The sequence below is a fragment of the Propithecus coquereli genome, unplaced genomic scaffold (genome assembly GCF_000956105.1).
Source record: "Propithecus coquereli isolate 6110/MARCELLA unplaced genomic scaffold, Pcoq_1.0 Scaffold32, whole genome shotgun sequence".
In the NCBI taxonomy this organism is placed as follows: domain Eukaryota; kingdom Metazoa; phylum Chordata; class Mammalia; order Primates; family Indriidae; genus Propithecus; species Propithecus coquereli.
Window position 1 is genome coordinate 6,700,322 of NW_012148841.1, and position 19,383 is coordinate 6,719,704.

Here is a 19,383-nt window from a genome sequence, read left to right on the forward strand (position 1 = left end):
ATACAAAGATGCCCACTGATAAGTCGACTCACTTTCTCAGTGTGTTGAGAGAAACCTGGTTGTTAAATCACTCGCGGTGTTCGTGAGAGAAAAACAGTGGGCTCAGGAGAGGCAATTGCCCAGGCAAAAGTGGAAAGAAAGATCTTTCTGGAGTCCTTCTGAGAAGGACACTGTGCAATGTTGTAAACAGTGTCCTCAACTTCTTTAGAGTAAACCCAATGACATGTGCCACTGGCCGTCCTTTAATAGAGGCTAATGGCCACAAGCCACAGCCAATAGAAACCGTTCCACTGACAGCCGACATGATAGAGCCCAGGCACAGCGCCCAGAGGGCTGTGACTTAACCAGGGACAATGACTGCTAGTGCTTACTGAGCACTGCAAGAGGCCAGTGCGGGCTCTGAGCCCTCTGCACGTATTACCTTGTTGAGGCCTTATAACACTCATGTGAGATTGGTAATATGGCCATCCCCAGTTTACGGATGAATAAACTGAGGCTCAGAAAAGTTAAGAAAGCTGCCCAAGGTCACTGAGCTCATGAACCCTAGCCAGCCTTCAAACCCAGGCAGGCTCTGGACCTTGTGCCACTGCCCCCGCTGGAAAACTGGTGAGAGTGAACATCCTTGAGACAGTCCTTCATGAGGCTGTCTTTGGCAGCTGAGCCTTTGACAGATCTTGGGCAGCAGTGAGTTTGAGAACATGTGTAAATGCTGAGAAGCTCCTGAGGGGCAGACGTTGTGTGGGGCCAGTTAGTGTGGAGCGGGGTGCCTTGCCGTGAGCTGAGATGGCCATACAACAGATGCGCCCTTGTTCCGGAGCTAATGCGGGCTCCTGCTTGAACCGAAGGCCACTGTGACTGGGCTCAGAAAAGCGGTGGGCAGCCAGGGAGACAAGGCCAAGACCCGCCTTGGGAAGTAAACTCCAGTCCTCTCTAGCACACAGACAAATGGATGATCCAGGACCCAAATTCCCCACGTATCGTGGCTGCAATGATTTTATCTGAGAAAGTGTCAAGGCAGTGAAGTTCCTCTGTGGCTATTTAAAAAAAAAAAGAATATATGGCACCCATAGGATACTTAGTGCATATACCTTTTCTTGTGATTTTTGCCTAATATTTTGGACCCCCTAAGCTATCTGATAAGAAACACTCCCAAAGACTCCTCCACTCTGTAACCACCATCCCAGCAGAATGTTCCAGAAAGACCAAAGAGAGTACTGTGCTGTTTCTGCATGGTAGACATGGCGTGGTTATAATTGTAACACAAGGGGCACTCTAAGTTGTCCAGCCTTCTGGGCTCACTATTTTCTTGTGTGTCCAGACTAACCAGTTCAGCCCCATCTCCTCTGCGACAGGTGAGTCCTCCTCAAGCTTTCCTGAGATGTCCCTGAGGACTCATGGTCCCTGATCCAGGGTTGTCAGCATCCTGCTGGTGACTGCCCTGTCCCTGCCTGTGTCGCCCCCTGCCATACAGGGCCCTTACACGGGGCCCTTAGGCCCTGGCTTGTTGGTATCTTCCCAGGCTTGGCTCTTCCCCGGAAGCTGCCATCTGCCTAACTAACTGCTTCTACTAATCCCCAAATTCCATTACTTTCCTACAGAGCACGAGACAGCTTGTTCCTCATTTTCCCCTTTACTTCCCAGGCCATGCCCAGAGCTTGCTTTTCTCACCCACAAAGTCCCATCGAGGCTCACGTGGTATGTTTCTTCCCTATAAGATCATTTACGTCCTAATGTGTGACAGTGGCCACAGTCATGATTTTAAGTAGCATTTCCCCCCTGCTACATCACAGGTATTTGTGCTTACAGAATAGGTGGGATTAAAGTTTTATAAAGTAGGGATGAAATACTAATATAATGAAACGACCCCCAACAGGAGATGGCCAGACGGTATGATCAAGCAAAGAATAATGGTACCAAAAATAAAGGCGAGGAAGAGGAGACGGCTGTGGGCTTTCCTGAGAGGGGTGGAGTTGGGCTGAGTACGAGGCGTGCACCGGATGTGATGTGTCGGGGGAGGTCAGGAGGGTGTCACAGGGAGGAGCAGCTTGAGCAAAGCCATGGGGGTGGCCTGCCACATGGCCCGCGGGCTCGGAGGGGTAAGCAGAGCAGGCCAGGCTGGCGGGGAAGAGCAGGGATCCTCACCAGACCAGAAGGAGAAACAGAAACCAGAGCCTGGAGACCCTGCCAATTGTTTTCTGGTAGCATTTCTGAAGTGAGCAAGTTGATTGTGGCTCCCCACGTACAAGACATTCAACAATGTAAACTGCTAGGATGCAGTCAGCTCTCTAATTAAGTCTATTTTCTTACAACATGTGTTTGTTTATTGCAGAGAGCTGTGATAACTTGAAGGTGTCGTGTCAGCCTTGTCTCATGCACCAGCTGAACCTGGTGACACTAGCATCCTGGATCCCGACAGATGGGGGTGTTATTCCTGAAGGGAGGCTGCCCAGGCCTGGAAACTGCTCTGCTCTGGAGGTGCTCTGTTTGCAGCGTGGGCAGACTTGACCTGAGTGAAGGCCGCAGAAATGTCTCGAGTTAGAGCCTCATGCTAGTGTCAGCTATACTGGGGGTTCTCGAACTTCAGCCTGTGTGTGAATCGGCTGGAGCACTTGTCAAAACACAGAGTGCTGGGCTTCTCCCCCTATGTTTCTCATTCAGCGGGTCTGGGGTGGGCCTGAGAGTTTGCACTTGTAACAAGACCCCAGGTGATATGGGTGCTGCTGGCTGGGAGATGACACTTGGAGAGGTCTACTCGAGGTCCATCCCGTTGTTAACTCTAAAACTCTTCCTCTCTAGCTCATCTATAAAGTTGTGCCCTGAAGAACTTCAGATTTGAGAGAAGAGTGAATGGAAGTCAAAAGTTGGAAACCACCCACATGTCCATCAACTGATGAATGGATAAACAGATTGTGGTATATCCATACGATGGAATATTATTTAGTTGTAAAAAGGAATGAAGTTCTAATACGCCTACAACATGGATGAACCTTGAAATCATTAGGCTAACCTAAAGTAGTCATTTACAAAAGGCCACATACTGTGTGAGTCCCTGTGTATGATACGTCCAGAATAGGCAAATTCACAGACAGAAAGCAGATTGATGGTTGCCAGGAATTGAGGAAGGAGGAGGGATGGGGAGTGACTGCTTATTGGGTTTCCCTTTGGGATGATAAAAAAGTTCTGTAACTAGATAGCGGTGATGGCTGCAAAACATCGTGAATGTATTAGTACCACTGAATTGTACATTTAAAATGGTTAATTTCGTGTTGTATGTATTTTACCACAATAAAAAATTAAGAATGGATGGAGCGTTGTTCTAACTAAATTGCGGTGCCAGTTGAAAGGTTTACAGGATGAAAGTTGGAAAGGCAAAGGGCCTCTAAACCTGTGGTTTTCAGTCCTGATTGAGCAAAGAATCCTTTGCAGAGATTTAAACCATACCCTTGTCTTAGCTACAGCAAAAATCAATTAAATCAAAACCTCTGGAGGTGAGGCCCAGGCATCAAAAAATTTAGATGCACCCCTGGATGATTCTAACACACAGCTAGGATCGAGAACACTAGCCCAGAACCTCAAGGGCCAGAGGGGTGGATGACCTCCCTGCAAACTAACTGGACCCTCATTGTAAACAATGTGCCTTTCATCTTCTCGCAAACTTGCTTGGGAATGGGGTGCAGAGTAGACAAGGAGGCTGTTGGAATCAGATTGGCCGGGGTTTGAAAGTCGGCTCCCCTACCACCTAGCTGTGTGTCCTTGGGCAAACCCCATAACCCTTCTGAGCTTGTTTTCTCCTCTGTAATGAACACCATCTCATAGGGTTTTGTGAGGCATGCATGAAACAACCTGTTTCCCAGTTTTAAGTGGCAGACCCAGTTTGGTTATTGGCCCTCTCTTTGCATCTCCTTCTAGACCATAAGGGAGAAACATTGTCTTCTTTGTGTGAAAGTTCTAGCACTGCAGTATCTTGCACTGTGAGTTCAATTTTCTCCCTCCACCTGAAGGGAGGAACATGTTTGGATTGAGAGTTGGTGGTGATGGGTGAGCCCAATAGAAATTCTTTTTGCATTCATGCTCAGATTTTCTTTTATGCACCAAGCTTTATAATGATGTAAATATACTCAAAGATAAAAACAGATAAAATTCTCCTACGCTTTCTAATAATAAATAAAATTGTTTGGATTTTTCTATGTTTCTGTTCAGCCCTTATTTGTAGGTAATATAGATAACATTTTTATTCAACTACAATTAAGGCATAGATACAATTTTATACTCTATGTTTTTTCCCACTTAGTACTTTATCTTCTGCATTTGTCATGTTTCTATAGTTCATTATTGACATTTCAATGGCTACATAGTATTTCATTGAATAGCCTTACTATAATTTATTTTGTTATTCCTCTATTGTTAAGGCTTTTGATTGCTTCGTTTTCAATATTAGGAATTGTACTCAATGAAAATATTTTTGCATGTAACTTTTAACTTCCTTTGACTTATTTCCTTAAAATAAATTTTCCATAAATTACTGGATCAAGGGGTGTGAACATTTTGAGGCTCTCAAAGGCTCTATCAAATTGCTTTGGTAAAGTGTTGTACCAATTTACACTGTTACCAGCAGGGTGTGGGTGTATCATTTTCAACAACTTGCCATCACTGAATTTCATCATTTGAAAAGGTTGACAAATTGTACATAATCTCATTTAACATGAGCTAATAAGTTATGGTGTCCAACTTTCTGGCAGGCATAAAATTCCTTCCTCATTCCCTTTTTTGGTGGCATTCCCACTATTTTGTAAACTGGTTGAGGGCAGTTTACAAACTTTGCCCACTGTAGAAAATCAATAATTGCTTTCTGAAACAATGAATAATTCAGGGAATCTCTCCTCCCAATAATTATTCAGTTTTTCTAACAGCAGGGTTTTTTTGGGGGGGGGTTGTTTTGTTTTTAAAATAAACTGAATTACACTTTATTTCACTTATATTGGCAGCCTCAGAGAACTCTATTTGCTGGAAAAATGTATGAAGATTTTCACTAGGTGGGAAGTAGACCTCTCCCACACAACAAAAAGAAAGATAAATCATTGCTCTTTTCTTCCAGCCTCTCTCTGCACTCCCATCTCATTTCCTGTCTACTCCTGAGGAGCCAGCTCGATATGAACTAAGAAAAAGCTATTTGTAGAGTGCATGGGAGGAAAAAGAACACAAACAGCCCGTTCCTAAGCTATTGAGCTTAGCGTTCACCCTTTCCAGCAGGAAAATGCTTGTGCATGCCCAGGCGATAGTAACTTGTGCTTTGGTACCCATCGATTGGGATGGTTCGTGCTGATGAAAACCTGCTGTGAATTCAGTAATGCTTTTAAATAACTATGTATTTTATTAATTTTAGTGATGTCTACATAAATTTCAAAAACAGTAATAAAAATGTGCGTGAGACTAATTTATCCAGCTACACCTATTTGGTGCACATTTGCGTTCTGAGATTCCTTAAGTGTCGTCTTCTGCACAAAGGTTGGGAAGTGTTGCTCTGACAATAAGCCAATATTTTATTACAACTAGGAGGTGCTTAACCAGTTAAGAGGGCTAGGGAAGTGCTTGTTCTTGTAACTAGTACTTTATTGGTATTTAATAATGTAATTTGCCCCCACTAGAAGCAGGGGCTCTTCCTCCTTTAATTTTAAAGATGGTCAATTTTAAAAGCCTGTTCACCTTTTTCTCAGCAGTGACAGCAACAAACAATTAATAGTGTTTCTTAAATGTCTTGCTGCCTGAAATAACATCTTCTTCTAATTAAAAAGTAGCAAAGGCTACACCTCTCCTTTGTTCCCTTCAGTTGGCCATAACATCTTGACATCTCCTTCTGTTCCCAGCTTTGTCTAAGACCATGCTTATATGGAAACAAAATAGGTCAGATGTTTCTGTTGGGGCAGGATTATTTGTGACTTTGGTTTTCAAAGAAAATTTATGCTGGTGGTTTGCAGAAAGTTGACATATACCTAAGGGTTCCCTTGTCAGAGGGCAGCAGGGTCCCCATGGGTCCACATCATTGCCTAGACGAAGAGTCCTTGTATCCTGGCCATGTTTGGGTTGTTGCAGGGACAGGGTAACCCACTTATTCACACTCTTTCCTCATCTCTGTTTCCTGCAAAGACACCCTGGCCCTAGCTCTGCCTTCACTCTTCAAAGTTCAACTCAGTGCATATCGAGTCATAGATTCTAAGCTCAAGGAAACAGAAAGGTCATAACCCAGTGGTTTCCAAGCCTGGTTTTTCAACAGAGTCTCTTGGTGAACTTTTAGAAAATATAATACATATTCTTGTCCCCATGCCCATTCTGTTTTGTTAAAACTGTGTGGCCAGGAAACCTGCATTTGGAAAAAATCTTGTGTTTCTGATGGTCGGTCCAGCTTCAAACACTAAGCTAGCCAGGCTCCCAGGGTAAGACCCTCTTGAACGTTGTCTCTGGTGGGTGGTTGTATGTCCTCCACTGGAACACCTCCAGCCACGGGGCACTCATTACTTTTTATGATTGGCCTGAGTTGAAACATTCTTCCTTGTGGTGAATGCAGAGGCATTTCCACCACACAAGTTTCTACCTATTGGTTTCCATTATGCCCTTTAGAACAACACAGAAAAAGTTATTCTTCCCCATAACAACCTTTCGCACACGTGAACCTTCCCAGGCTCTCTCTTTCTTTCCATTTCCAGACCTTTAGTCTGGTTTGTCCTCCTTTGAAGATGGATGGAGTGAGTTTATAGAGTGTTGATTATGTGCCGTGTGCGTTAAGCATATCTTTTAGGTTAACTCTTCTGAGAACTTTATGGTGTCACTACTTGCCAGTGTTAGAAAAGACCAGGGGCCAGTCGAGTGACATGACCTGCCAGTTCCCATAGCTAAGTAGCCAGATTGAAATTTGAACATTCTTTCTGACTCCTAATTCTATGTTCTTAATTCACATGTTATGCTTCAGATTTTTCCTTTCTTTGGTTTTAAATGCAAAATAATAGATTCTAAATGTGTATTAAATCAAGGTGTATAAAAGTAAAACCCTACACTCTAAAATTCTACTCTGCAGGCTGCCACTGTCAAATGGGCAAAGTCCCTATGAAGCACACCACTGAGAGCTGGCTGTTACCTTCAGAGCAGAGGGGAGCTTATCCTCTCTTGCTCTAGACACCGTCTGCAATGACTGCAGCCTCCAACTGTACTGTGGGCTTGAAGCAGTGAGTTGGTCTCTGCTAATTTTTTTTTTTGATTTAATAAAGTTTTATTTTTCCGAATATACAGTTGGTTTGACCTGTTCACGCATCTTCACCAGCAGCTGGGGCATCTCCACCCTTGGTATTTCTGGTGTAAATTACTTGAGCTCTGTGCTTTGAAACCAGCTTGATAAGTCCTTTACTAAGGAGCTCCTGAAGGGCTGCCCTGGCCAGGGAGCCTCGAATCTTCAGTCTCTCAGAGACCACAGCCGGGGTTATAAGCTTATAGTTGGGAACTTCCTTACAGAGTTTGTCATACGTAGCTTTGTCAAACAAGACTAAGTTGTTGAGCTTGTCCCGAACTTTGCCTTTGGACCACTTCTTCTTTTTGGCCTTGCCCCCAGATTTGTTCACTGGGTCTTTGTCTTTCTTGGCCGACTTTCCGGCATCTTTCTTCTTCTTGTCATCCTTGGGCGGCATTGCGAAGCTTGGAGAAGCGCTGCAACTACCGCAGCCTCGTTAAGATGTCCAGTCTCTGCCAATTTTGACCTTGAAGCAACTAAACCCTGAGTTTTTTGTTTGTTTTTAATAAACTGTTGTTAGTTCAGATTTCACTCATTTGGTATCTTTGCAAATGGGTTTCTTGATCTTAAAAGAAGGACTTTATATCTATCTCCATTATTTTGCTTGTTGCTGGTGACCCATCATTCCAACTTAGATAGATCTTTTGGCCTTCCAATTTGATCACCCATTAAATTGTCCAGCTCAGTGTCATTCTCAGATCTTAATAGGTATGAGCTCTCTCTTTGTCTAAATCACTGATAAGAATTTTGTTGAAGGTAGGACGAAGGACAGAGTCTTTAAGTACTTGTTAGGCAATTAATCAATTAATTAATACTCCTGGGCTACAGTTATTCAACCAAATGTGAACACACCCCATTGTATTACCATTCAGTCTTGTGTATAGGGATATAAAAGATTTGGTCAAATGCCTTCCTGTCCACGGCATTTTTCTGATGAATTAATCCAATGAGCTTATCCAGAATGGGAAGTATTCAATTGTATTCTTATCGAACCTATGTGAGTTCCTACTTATCATCACCTTTCCCCCTTAGGGTTCAGAAAACATCTCTTTAATGGTTTATTCAAGAATTTTGCTGTAGATTGATGCCAGATTTACTTTTTGGTTGGGCTCTGAGAGACTCAGGAAGGGGCTGGGTTCAGGCTGGGATGTGTCCCAGTGGAACCTGGAGTGGTGGCAAAGCCACAGCCAACAGAGGTGGCGAATGAGGGCAGCTTCAGTGGGTGGGTTGGTTAAGTGCCCAGGTGTCAGGGCTGGCTACTGAGAGCAGGGAATTGACTCGTGGTCAGTGAGGTGAACTGAAGAATCCACACGGCAGGGGCAGGGAAAGAACAAGAATGGAACAAAGGCAGATGCTCCTTCAGGGAGTAGCCAATGGGGCAGGGGAAGACTGGAGGCTGAAGTCTGATGGATAAACACTGAGGTGGAAACCAAGGTAGCCTAAGGATCAGGGAGGTGCAGCTGTCGTAAGTTAAGGGTGAGGACTGGTGTTGGGGAACACCGGTTGCACCTACAACCCAGAGTTACTGGGCATGGGGCAGAGACTGAATGCAGAGTTGACCCAGGGGCACTCCTTGAATATGCCCATTTTTTGTTGGCATATCCTTTTAGAACTTCAGAAGTTCCAATTTACAAAATGTAATGATGAGAACAAACTGAGAAGTAATGCATGGTTCCCCTATCTTGGTGTTGGGTATTGTTAGATAGAAAGTGTACCCCGTGGTTGGCACAGTGGCCAAGCTGTAGGTTGGTCTGTGTCTTTTCCTGCTGCTCTCTGCTGAGAGAGGCAAAGGATAGCAAGGCCGAGCTGTTGTAAGTTCCTGGGCATTCTTACCCATTGAGCCTGCTGCCTTGAGCAGGGCCAGGCGGCCAGTCCTGTGGGCCAGAATATAAAAGCTGTGCTTCTGGACATGCAGCATGCCGTGTACGCTGGTGTTGAATCAGTAGGCTTGGTGCTTAGTTGAGCACTCAGAGTTCTGGCAATGCTTGAGTTTGCAGTGATTCATGCAGGGTAGCATGGAATGCCTGATTCTGCATCCCTCTAGACAGCTCAGCAGGATCGAGACATGACCTCGATGGCCAAGTTCTCCTTTTTCCAGAGGACCTAAATCTGCCCTGTCCCATACGGTAGCCAGGAGCCACATGTGAATGTTTATATTAAATTTAAATTAATTAATCAAAATAAAAAATTCAGTTACTTAGTGACACTAGCTGTATTTCAAGTGCTCAATAGCCACACGTAGCCAGTGACACTGTATTGAACAGTGCTGATTATAGAACATTTCCATTGCTGCAGAAAGTTCTGTTGGGCAGCACTGGTCTAGACCTCTTTGAAGGAGAAGAATTGGTGCCTGGGGCTGTCCAGACTTCAAGGGGTGTCTCCTGGGGCATGGTGTTGATCCATCTGGATGTCATGCTTGAAGTTGCTGTGGCCCAGAAATTTTACTTCCACCAGTTAAAAATGTACTTGTACAGTTTTGTATTTAACCTGTAAATCCAGATGCATGTCAGGGCCTTCTGGACAGAGGGGTGAGAAATTAGCATATGCCCGACACCATTTTCCCTAAAAGATCACACATTACTCTACCTGATGATGGTCCTGACTCCTATTGTAGGCTTCAGCAAATACTCTTCTTTCTTAACATTTTTTATTTTTAATTATTATGGGTACAAAGTCGTACATATTTATGGGTTACATGTGATGTTTTGATACAGGATACGATGTGTAATGATTAAATCAGGGTGATTGAGGTGTCCATCACCTCAAGCATTATCATTTCTTTGTGTTATGAAAATTCCAATTCTAGTCTTTTAGTTATTTTAAAATATACAATAAATTATTAACTATAGTCACCCTATTATGCTACCAAATACTAGATCTTGTTCATTCTATCCAATTCTACTTTTGTACGCATTAACCATCACGACTTCACCCCCTCCCCGCTACCCTTCCCAGCCTCTTCTACTCTAAGTCGCCTCGAGTTTAATTTTTAAAATTTTTAACTCCCACCTATGAGTGAGAATATGTGATAAATGTCTTCCAATTCCACCCATGTGTTGCAAATGGCATGATTTCTTTCTTTTTTAAGGCTAAATAATATTTCATTGTGTATATATACCATATTTTCTTTATCCACTCACCCACTGATAGGCACTTAGTTGATTCTCTATCTTGGTTATTGTGATTAGTTCAGCAAATACTCTTTGACAAATAATTTGTTCTGTGCTCCCACTAAGCCTAATAAATGAAAGATGGCCTTTTCCTTAAAAAGTTGAGACATATGACACCAATCTCATAAACTCCAATTTAAATCACGTCCTACCAATTACTAGCAGTGTGGTTTGGGGCAATTTACGTAAATCTGTCCCAGTTAATTCATCTCTAAAATTAAGATAATAATGTGTATCCTGCAGGTGATCGTAAGAATTAGAAATAACACATATGTCAAGCTCACGTGCTATTTCTCTCACTGGGTTCATGGATATACTCTCAGGAGTCCAAAAGTTCTCTACAAAAATTTTATAAGTTCTTAACTTCTGTTCTCTTACACACGCTTTATTTTTCTAGAGCAGTTTTAGGCTCATGGCAAAATTGCAAAGAAAGTACAGAGAGTTCTCATACAATCTCCCCCGCCCACCGGGCCTCCTCTATCATTGACTTCCTGCACAAATGGTACATTTGTTACAATAATATTGACACATCATTATCACTCAAAGTCCATAGTTTACATTAGGATTTACCGTTCGTGGTGGTGTACATCCTATGGGTTTTAACAAATGTATAATGATGTATCCGTCATTATTGTATCATACAGAACATAGGCATACCTTGGAGATACTGCAGGCTTGCCACTGCAATAAACAGAGTATCACAATAAAGTAAATCACACAAATTTTTGGTTTCCCAGTACCTATAAATGTTATGCTAATACTATATTGTAGTCTATTAAGTGTGCAATAGCATTATGTCTTAAAAAAGTACATGCCTTAATTATTAACAAAAACACTTTATTGCCAAAAACTGCTAACCATCATCTGAGCCTTTAGCAGGTCCTAATCTTTTTGCTGGTGGAGGGTCTTGCCTTGATGTTGATGGCGGCTGACTGATCAGGGTGGTGGTTGCTGAAGGTTGGGGTGGCTGTGGCAATTTCTTAAAATAAGACAACAATGACGTTTGCTGCATCCATTGACTCTTCCTTTCATGAAAGATTTCTCTATAGCACATAATGTTGTTTGATAGCATTTTACCCACAGTAGAACTTCTTTCAAAATTAGAGTCAATACTCTCAAACCCCGTCACTGCTTTATCAACTAAGTTTATGTGATGTTCTCAATCCATTGTTGTCATTTCACCAGCATTCACAGCATTGTCAGCAGGAGTAGATTCCATCTCAAGAAACCACTTACTTTTCTCATCCATAAGAAGCAACTTCCCAATTATTCAAGTTTTATTGTGAGATTACAGCAATTCAGTCACATTTTCAGGCTCCACTTCTAATTCTAATTCTCTTGCTTTTTCTACCACATGTGAAGTTACTTCCTCCACTGAAGTCTTGAAGCCTTCAAAGTCATCCATGAGGGTTGGAATCAACTTCTTCCAAACTCCTGATAATATTGATATTTTGACTTCCTCCCATGAACCACAAATGTTCTTAATGGCATCTAGAATGGTAAATCCTTTCCTGCAGGTTTTCAATTGGCTTTGCCCAGATCCCTCAGAGGAATCACTATCTATGGCAGCTATAGCCTCATGAAAGTTATGTCTTAAATAATCAGACTTAAAATTTTAAATGACTCCTTGATTCATAGGCTGCAGAATGGATGTGTTAGCAGGCATGAAAACAACATCAATCTTCTTGTATATCTCCACCAGAGCTTTGGGTGACCAGATACATTGTCAATGAACAGTAATACCTGCAATAGTGGGCTTAAAATATTCAGTAAACCATGCCATAAACATATGGGCCACCATCCAGGCTTTGTTGTTCCATTTATATAGCACAGACAGAGTAGATTTTGCATAATTCTGAAGGGCCCTAGGATTTTCGGTATGGCAAATGAGCATTCAACTTCAGCTTTAAGTCATCAGCTGCATTAGCCCCTAACAAGAGAGTCAGCCTGTCCTTTGAAACTTTGAAGCCATTGACTTCTCCTCTCTAGCTATGAAAGTCCTAGACGTATCTTCGTCCAATAGAAGGCTGTTTCATGTACGCTGAAAATCTGTTGTTTAGTGTAGCCACCTTCATCAATGATTTTAGCTAGATCTTCTGGATAACTTAATGCAGCTTCTACATCGGCACTTGCTGCTTCACCTTTTATGTTAAGGAGATGGCTTCTTTCCTTGAACTTCATGAACCAATGTCTGCTAGCTTCAAATTTTTCTTCTGCATCTTCCTCACCTTTCTCAATTCATAGAATTGAAGAGAGTTAGAGACTAGCTCTGGATTATGCTTTGGGTTTAAGGGAATACTGTAGCTGGTTTGATCATCTGTCCAGACCACTAAAACTTTCCTCACATCAGCAACAAGGCTGTTCTGCTTTTTTATTATTTGTGTTTTCACTGAAGTAGCACTTTTAATTTCCTTGAAGAAGTTTTCCTTTGCATTCACAGCTTGGCTGTTTGGTGTAAGAGGCCCACCTTTCAACCTATCTTGGCTCTTGACATGCTTTCCTCACTAAGCTTAATCATTTCTAGCTTTTGATTGAAAATGACAGATGTGTAATTCTTTCTTGAACATTTAGAGGTCATGGTAGGGTTATCAATTGGCCTAATTTCAATATTGTTGTGTCTTAGGGCAGTGGTCCCCAACCTTTTTGGCACCAGGAACCAGTTTCATGAAAGACAATTTTTCCACAGACCGGGGAGGAGAGGGGAATGGTTTGGGGATGATTCAAGGCCATTACATTTATTGTGCACTTCATTTCTGTTATTATTACATTATAATATATAATGAAATAATTGTATAACTTACCGTAATGCATAATGTAAGGCTGCTGCTGATCTGATAGGGGGTGGAGCTCAGACGGTGATGTGAGTGATGGGGAGCGGCTGCAAATACAGATGAAGCTTCTCTTGCTCACCCGCTGCTCACCTCCTGCTGTGCAGCCTGGTTCCTAACAGACCGTGGACCGGTATTGGTCTGTGGCCTGGGGTTTGGGGACCACAGTCTAGGGAATAGGGAGGCCTGAGGAAAGAGGGAGATGGGAATGACCAGTGTGTAGAGCAGTCAGAACACACACAACATTTATGATGTTTGCTGTCTTATATGGGCACATTTTGTGGTGCCTCAAAACAATTGTATTAATAACATCAAATATCACTGATCACAGATCATCATAACAGATATAATAGCAATGAAAATGTTTGAAACATTGAGAGAATTACCAAAATGTGACACATAGACATGAAATGAGCACATGCTGTTGGAGAAATGGTGCCTACAGACTTGCTCAAGGCAGGGTTGCCACAAACATTCAATTGGTATAAAATGCCGTATCTACAAATTGCAATAAAATGTGATAGATATGCCTGTAGTTGCGCTGCCCTAAAAATCCTCCATGCTTTGCTTATTCAGGGCTTCCTGCCCTCTAACATTTGGCAACCACTGATCTTTTTACTGTCTCCGTAGTCTTACCTTTTCCAGAATGTTACACAGTTGGGATCACATAGCATGTAGCCTTTTCAGATTGGCTTCTTTCACTTGGCAATATGCATTTAAGCTTTTCCATGTCTTTTCATGACTTGGCAGCCTTTTCTTTTTAGGGCTGAATAACATTCCATTGTCTGGATGTACCACAGTTTTTTTTAATCCATTCACCTGCTCACAACTTTTAATCCAGTGCTTTTCAAACTGTGGTCTTTGGATTGAATCTCTGAACATGTATTCTCTAGGACTCAAGAGTTTTAGAATTTGGGAAACCCTAGCCTAGTGTATAATAGGTACTCAATAAATGTGACAATTAGTGACAGAATTATAACTAATGTAAAAGACGCTAAAAGTGTCATGAAACAGAGCTGGGCAAGGCCTGTGTTCACAGGATGCATCCCAGAGAGGAGAGGCACGTCAGCTGGATTTGCAGCCAAAGCTGCTTTTTGTAGGTAGGGAGCCTTTACGCTTCTTGGGCAGCTACCTGGGGCTGCCCAGGCTTCGAGGAGCACATCTCTGGGGCAGATGCTGGGCACTGTGGTGGCCTGACAGTTTCTGACAGCCCCTTTGAAAAAAACTTGGAACATTTTCTCATCTTGAGTTTTCTGGCACTGTTCCCTTGCTCTGTGATTTTCTGAGATTACAAAGTGATTCCTCAATTACCTCTGAAAGGTCTTCCTGTTCCCTGGGCTGTAATTCAAGGGACCTGGAGACCTGAACTCATTTAGAGCTGCTCAGGGCTTCCTGATGCTGTCTCCATCCATCTCTAGCTTCTGTTACCTCTTAACCATCTGTGTTCCGCTCCACTGGTATTAAAGATTCTGCTTCCAGATAGCAAGGGAAGAGTAAAATTGCAGCTGGGCAGTGCCATCATCTGTTCCACCACCCATCCCAGGCCATCGCCCTCCTTTGTTCATCTTCTTGCCCCAAATGCAATTCTGAGAGGTCCATGTTTCGCCATTTGAGCATTGCACAGGGCTGAGGTGATACAGCCTCTTCTGTCCCGTCCCTATATGCTCCTCTCTCTACCTACGTATTGAAATGTCTGCTGTGCTCACACATGGGGCTTTCAACTACCTCCCTTGTGTTCATTTGGATTATTGTATTTCCAGAATTTCATTTTTTAGAGCCCTCTATTTTTCAAGTCATATTTCCTTTTAGTGCAGAGGTTCTTGACCCTCGCTGTACATTAGAATGATTGAAGCAACCAAATCTCTGGATGTTTAGGTTCTCAGATAATCATAAAAGAAAAATAAAAGTGTTATAACAGAGTTCATCAAAATTAAACACTTCTGCTCATTAAAAGCTACTGTTAAGAAAATAAGAAACAAATCACTGGGAGAAATTATTTTTCACACATATATCTGACAAAAGACTTGTAACCAGTGTAACTCAGCAATTCCTACAATTCAGTAATAAAAATACAAATTTCCCACTTAAAAAATTGGTCAAAAAACTTGAATAGGAACTTCACAAAGGAAAATTTGTAAATGGCCAACAAAGCACATGAAAAAGCATTTAATATTATTAGTCATAAGGGATATGGAAATTAAAACCCAAATGAGATATCTGCTAAAATGGCTAAAATTAAAAAAAATGACAACACCAAATGTTGGCAAGGACACAGAGCAACTGGAACTCTCATTCTTTCTGGTAAGAGTAGAAAATGGTACAACTTTGGAAATTGGTCTGGTAGTTTCTAATAAAGTGAAACATACACCTGCCCAATGACCAAAAACACTACTTTTAGGTTTTTACTCAAGAGAAATCAAAATACACATATAATAAAAGACTAACAACTTTATTAATAATAGCCCCAAACTGTAAGCAATCCAAATGTCCCTCAACTAGAGAATTGATAAACAAATTGTGGTACATCCATACAGTAAAATACTACGAAGTAACAGGAAAGGAGCAAATTACTGAGTCACATGATAATGTGGATAAACTTCGAAATCTGATGCCGAGAGGAAGAGGCCACGTGAAACAGTACCTACTACGTGATTCCACGTATGTAAAGTTCTAGAATAGGCAAACTAAAATCTGGAGGAAGGAATCAGAGCAGAGGTTGCCTCTGAGGCAGGGGTCTGTGAGTGTCTGGGAGAGAGCTTTCTGGGATGATGGATGTATCCAATATCTTGATAGTGGTGTGGGTTACAAAGCATATGCATGTGTCAAAACTCATTTTCAAAGTGGGGTCTTAAATGTTGTACATTTAATATCTGTACATGCAATTTATATAAATTATACATCAATAAGGAAAATTTAATTTGAAAAAAGCTCCCCAGATGATTTTGCTGCACACTAAGGGTTGAGAGTCAATGCTATGCTGTCTCAGTTCATAAAATGTCTCTGTCTTTTCCCTGTTTCCCAATATCCAGCCCCTTGTCTGCCAGCACCCTGTATTCCATTCCCTTATAATTAGGAATTCCAGAATATCATGACTACTCATCCAAGATGTCTTTTTTCGATACACCAACCACACCTCCCTGTTGGACAAAATGAAGTCTGAAACACTGTCTCCTTGCTGAGCAAGGGAGTTATCGGCAAGATAACTGGAAAAAATGACCACTTGCTCTTCTTGTAGCAGAATGAACTTTTTGTATCTGTCTGGGAGCCGAGGCCCTTTGACCCTGCTCTCTTATCTGTGTGCGAAGATTGATGTTTTCATATTATGTTTTGGGAAAGCATCTTTTGTCCACTTCATCAGATGAACATCTTTTTGCTCCTGGGCTTACTGATTTTGATGTAGTTGAATGTGCTCTTATTTAAAGTGAATTTCTATGTTTCTTTTCGTTAGATGTACTTCTTTTGAATAAAACATACTTTTAAAAATTACCATTTCCATTGTAAATTCTCTCTTGTCCCAAGGATATCTAGGAGAACTTTTTTTTACCATGGTGTGTTTATATTTTCAGTCTACTTACTATCCATCTTATATCCCTTGCCAAATTTCTTATCTGTGGGAGATGCCGATATCTGATTTTGCTTCTTTTTTTGAAGCACCTGTGTCAAATACCTGTGAGCAACACAGAAGTATTAGATCACCTACTCAGCAGCCTTAGCAGTCTGGGACTCAGCTAATAACTAAAAAGTCAGCCACAAAGAGATTCCGAAGACCCAAAACAGATGTCATAAAATCCATGTACTTTATTCAGAGGTGAGCCCCTTGGAATCTTACTCATAGTCAATCTACTCTTAGCTGGCGCATGGGTGTAACGTCTTCACAGCCTGGCTAAAGCACCAAGTTAGAAGATAAAATGAAAGTGGCTCTCGTGGTGGGGTACGTTGACTCCTGGGGCAGCTATAACAGGGCAGCCTACAGGACGGAAGCGACCATCCTTTCCACCTTCACCTTGTCCTATTAAAACAAAAAAGAAACGGAGAACTCTAGTGGCCATTCGCTTCAGCAGCACACATGTAAAATCATTCTCCATAATCTCTAAAGACATGACCACATTTGAGGTCAGCGTAATATGGTCATTGATGGTAATGCCTTGAAGTCATCAAGAAAAGGCTAAGTGTTCCATGCACTGTTCTCCTTAAGGAAGCAGGGAAGTGTGTGATCTGATTTAGAAAGGTTTCTATCAAATTGGGTGGAAATAAAAGTTTTGACAGTTCAAGGGAGCAAGTTGCAGCAATTCAAATCTTGACAGTCTTGGCACAGTGTCCTCGAGGACAGCTCTAGGGTGATGGCGATCGTAGAGCAGGACCAGACCCCCTCCGCGCTCCTCCACAACCAGTCTGTGCCCCTTTTCTGGATAGCAAGTGTCCTCCATGTGACCACAGCCATCCCTTGTGGCTCTGGGCCTCCAATCTGCCACTCTGTGTTTACGCAGCACCTGCTGCCTTTCTTCCTTGCATCCTCGACCAGCTGGCACCCCATCTCTTCCTCGGACCTCCAAATCTGGAAGACTCTGGGTGGATTCTTCACTCTATAAATCCATCAGAGGCTCACCTCTTAATCTCATGAATCTGAAATAAAAAGTATGTGCACAATGCACATAGAATTTCTGCAGGTGAGATTCCTCCAAGAAATAGACATAGACTTACTATTCGACCCAGCAATCCCATTACTGGGTATCTACCCAAAGGAAAAGACTTCATTTTATAAAAGAGACATCTGCACTCGATGTTTATTGCAGCATAATTCATAATCACAAAGATGTGGAATCAGCCTAAGTGCCCATTAATTCATGAGTGGATTAACAAAATATAGTGTATGTGTGTATACATATATATACACACATATATACACACACACATACCATGGAGTACTACTCATCCATAAAAAGGAATGAAATAATGTCTTTTCCAGCAACTTTGATAGAAGTAGAGACCATTATCCTAAGGGAAATATATCAGGAATGGAAAAACAAACACAACATGTACCGTCTAATAATTGGGAGTTAATCAATGGGCACACACAAGCACAAACAGATGCAAAGGTCATAGGAAATCAAGAGGGGGGAAAGGAGGGGAGGGATGAATATCTACCTATGGGGTACAATGAACACTATTCAGGTGATGGGCACACTAAAAGCCTCGACTTAAGCATTATAAAAGGTATCCATATAACAAAAACATTTGTACCCCCTTAATATTTTGAAATTTTAAAAAAAGGAAAAAAAAAGAATTTCTCCAGGTGAAATGTTAATGATGCTTGGAATTTCTTTAAGTAATCCAGCAGGGGCGGGGGGAGGAAAGGCACAGACTAAACATGATGGCTGTCTGTCGACAACTGTCAGGGTTGGGTGGCTGTGCCCTGGGGCACACCGTGTCCTGTGCTCTCTTTGGGTATGTTAGAAAGTGGCCATTGAACAAGTTATGAAGAAAACATACGATGTCATACAACCTAATTTAAAGTTCTTACTCTTATTTCCATGGGTTGCTGGGCAGAGAGTGTACAATCGCTTTACCATTAGCCTAAGATCACTCATAATTGTTTCCTTGATAACTTCATGTAGGAAACAAAATATCTGGGAGTTATTTGTTTAAAGAAGAATCTCAGAAGTATGTTTGCCTCTTGCCGCCCAGTATATGCTATGGTGCCGACTATTCAGAGCAGCTTTAAAGTGTTAACATTAAGTGCAGCTCCATGGAGTCGGGGACAGAAGCCAAGGTGAAGTGCTTCTCTACCTTGGAAGATTTCTGGCACCCAGGCCCACACCTACTGTTCAGCTCTGCAATCTGGATGTCAGGGAGGTGAGAGGCCAAGTTTGAATGCACGTGAACTCTGTGCATTTGGGGACTTGAATCCTCAGAAAGTTGGCTTGCTTTGATGAGAAATTGTAATATTTCCCTTCTCCTACGCTGGCTCAGCTTCCCTTCTCTTCCCTTTCCCCTCTCCTCCCTTCCTTCTTTCTTCCCTCCTTTCCTTCCTTCCTTTTCTTCTTTTAAATTACCACCACTACAAAAACCCATAGCATGTTCATGTCGGAACCTCATAGAGTTGTTATAA

The 19,383-nt window shown here is 42.1% G+C and overlaps 1 protein-coding gene across 1 annotated transcript; it reads right to left on the reverse strand.

Moving 5' to 3' along the window:
- Positions 1-7,236: 7,236 nt before the first annotated feature.
- Positions 7,237-7,723, reverse strand: LOC105815202 (40S ribosomal protein S25). Its single transcript, XM_012650334.1, has one exon. The coding sequence runs from the start codon at positions 7,671-7,673 to the stop codon at positions 7,296-7,298; it is 378 nt and encodes a 125-aa protein (XP_012505788.1). The 5' UTR covers positions 7,674-7,723; the 3' UTR covers positions 7,237-7,295.
- Positions 7,724-19,383: the final 11,660 nt, after the last annotated feature.

Coding starts and splice junctions, on each gene's coding strand:
- LOC105815202 (XM_012650334.1), bottom strand. CDS start 7,673: ATGCCGCCCAAGGATGACAAGAAGAAGAAAGATGCCGGAAAGTCGGCC.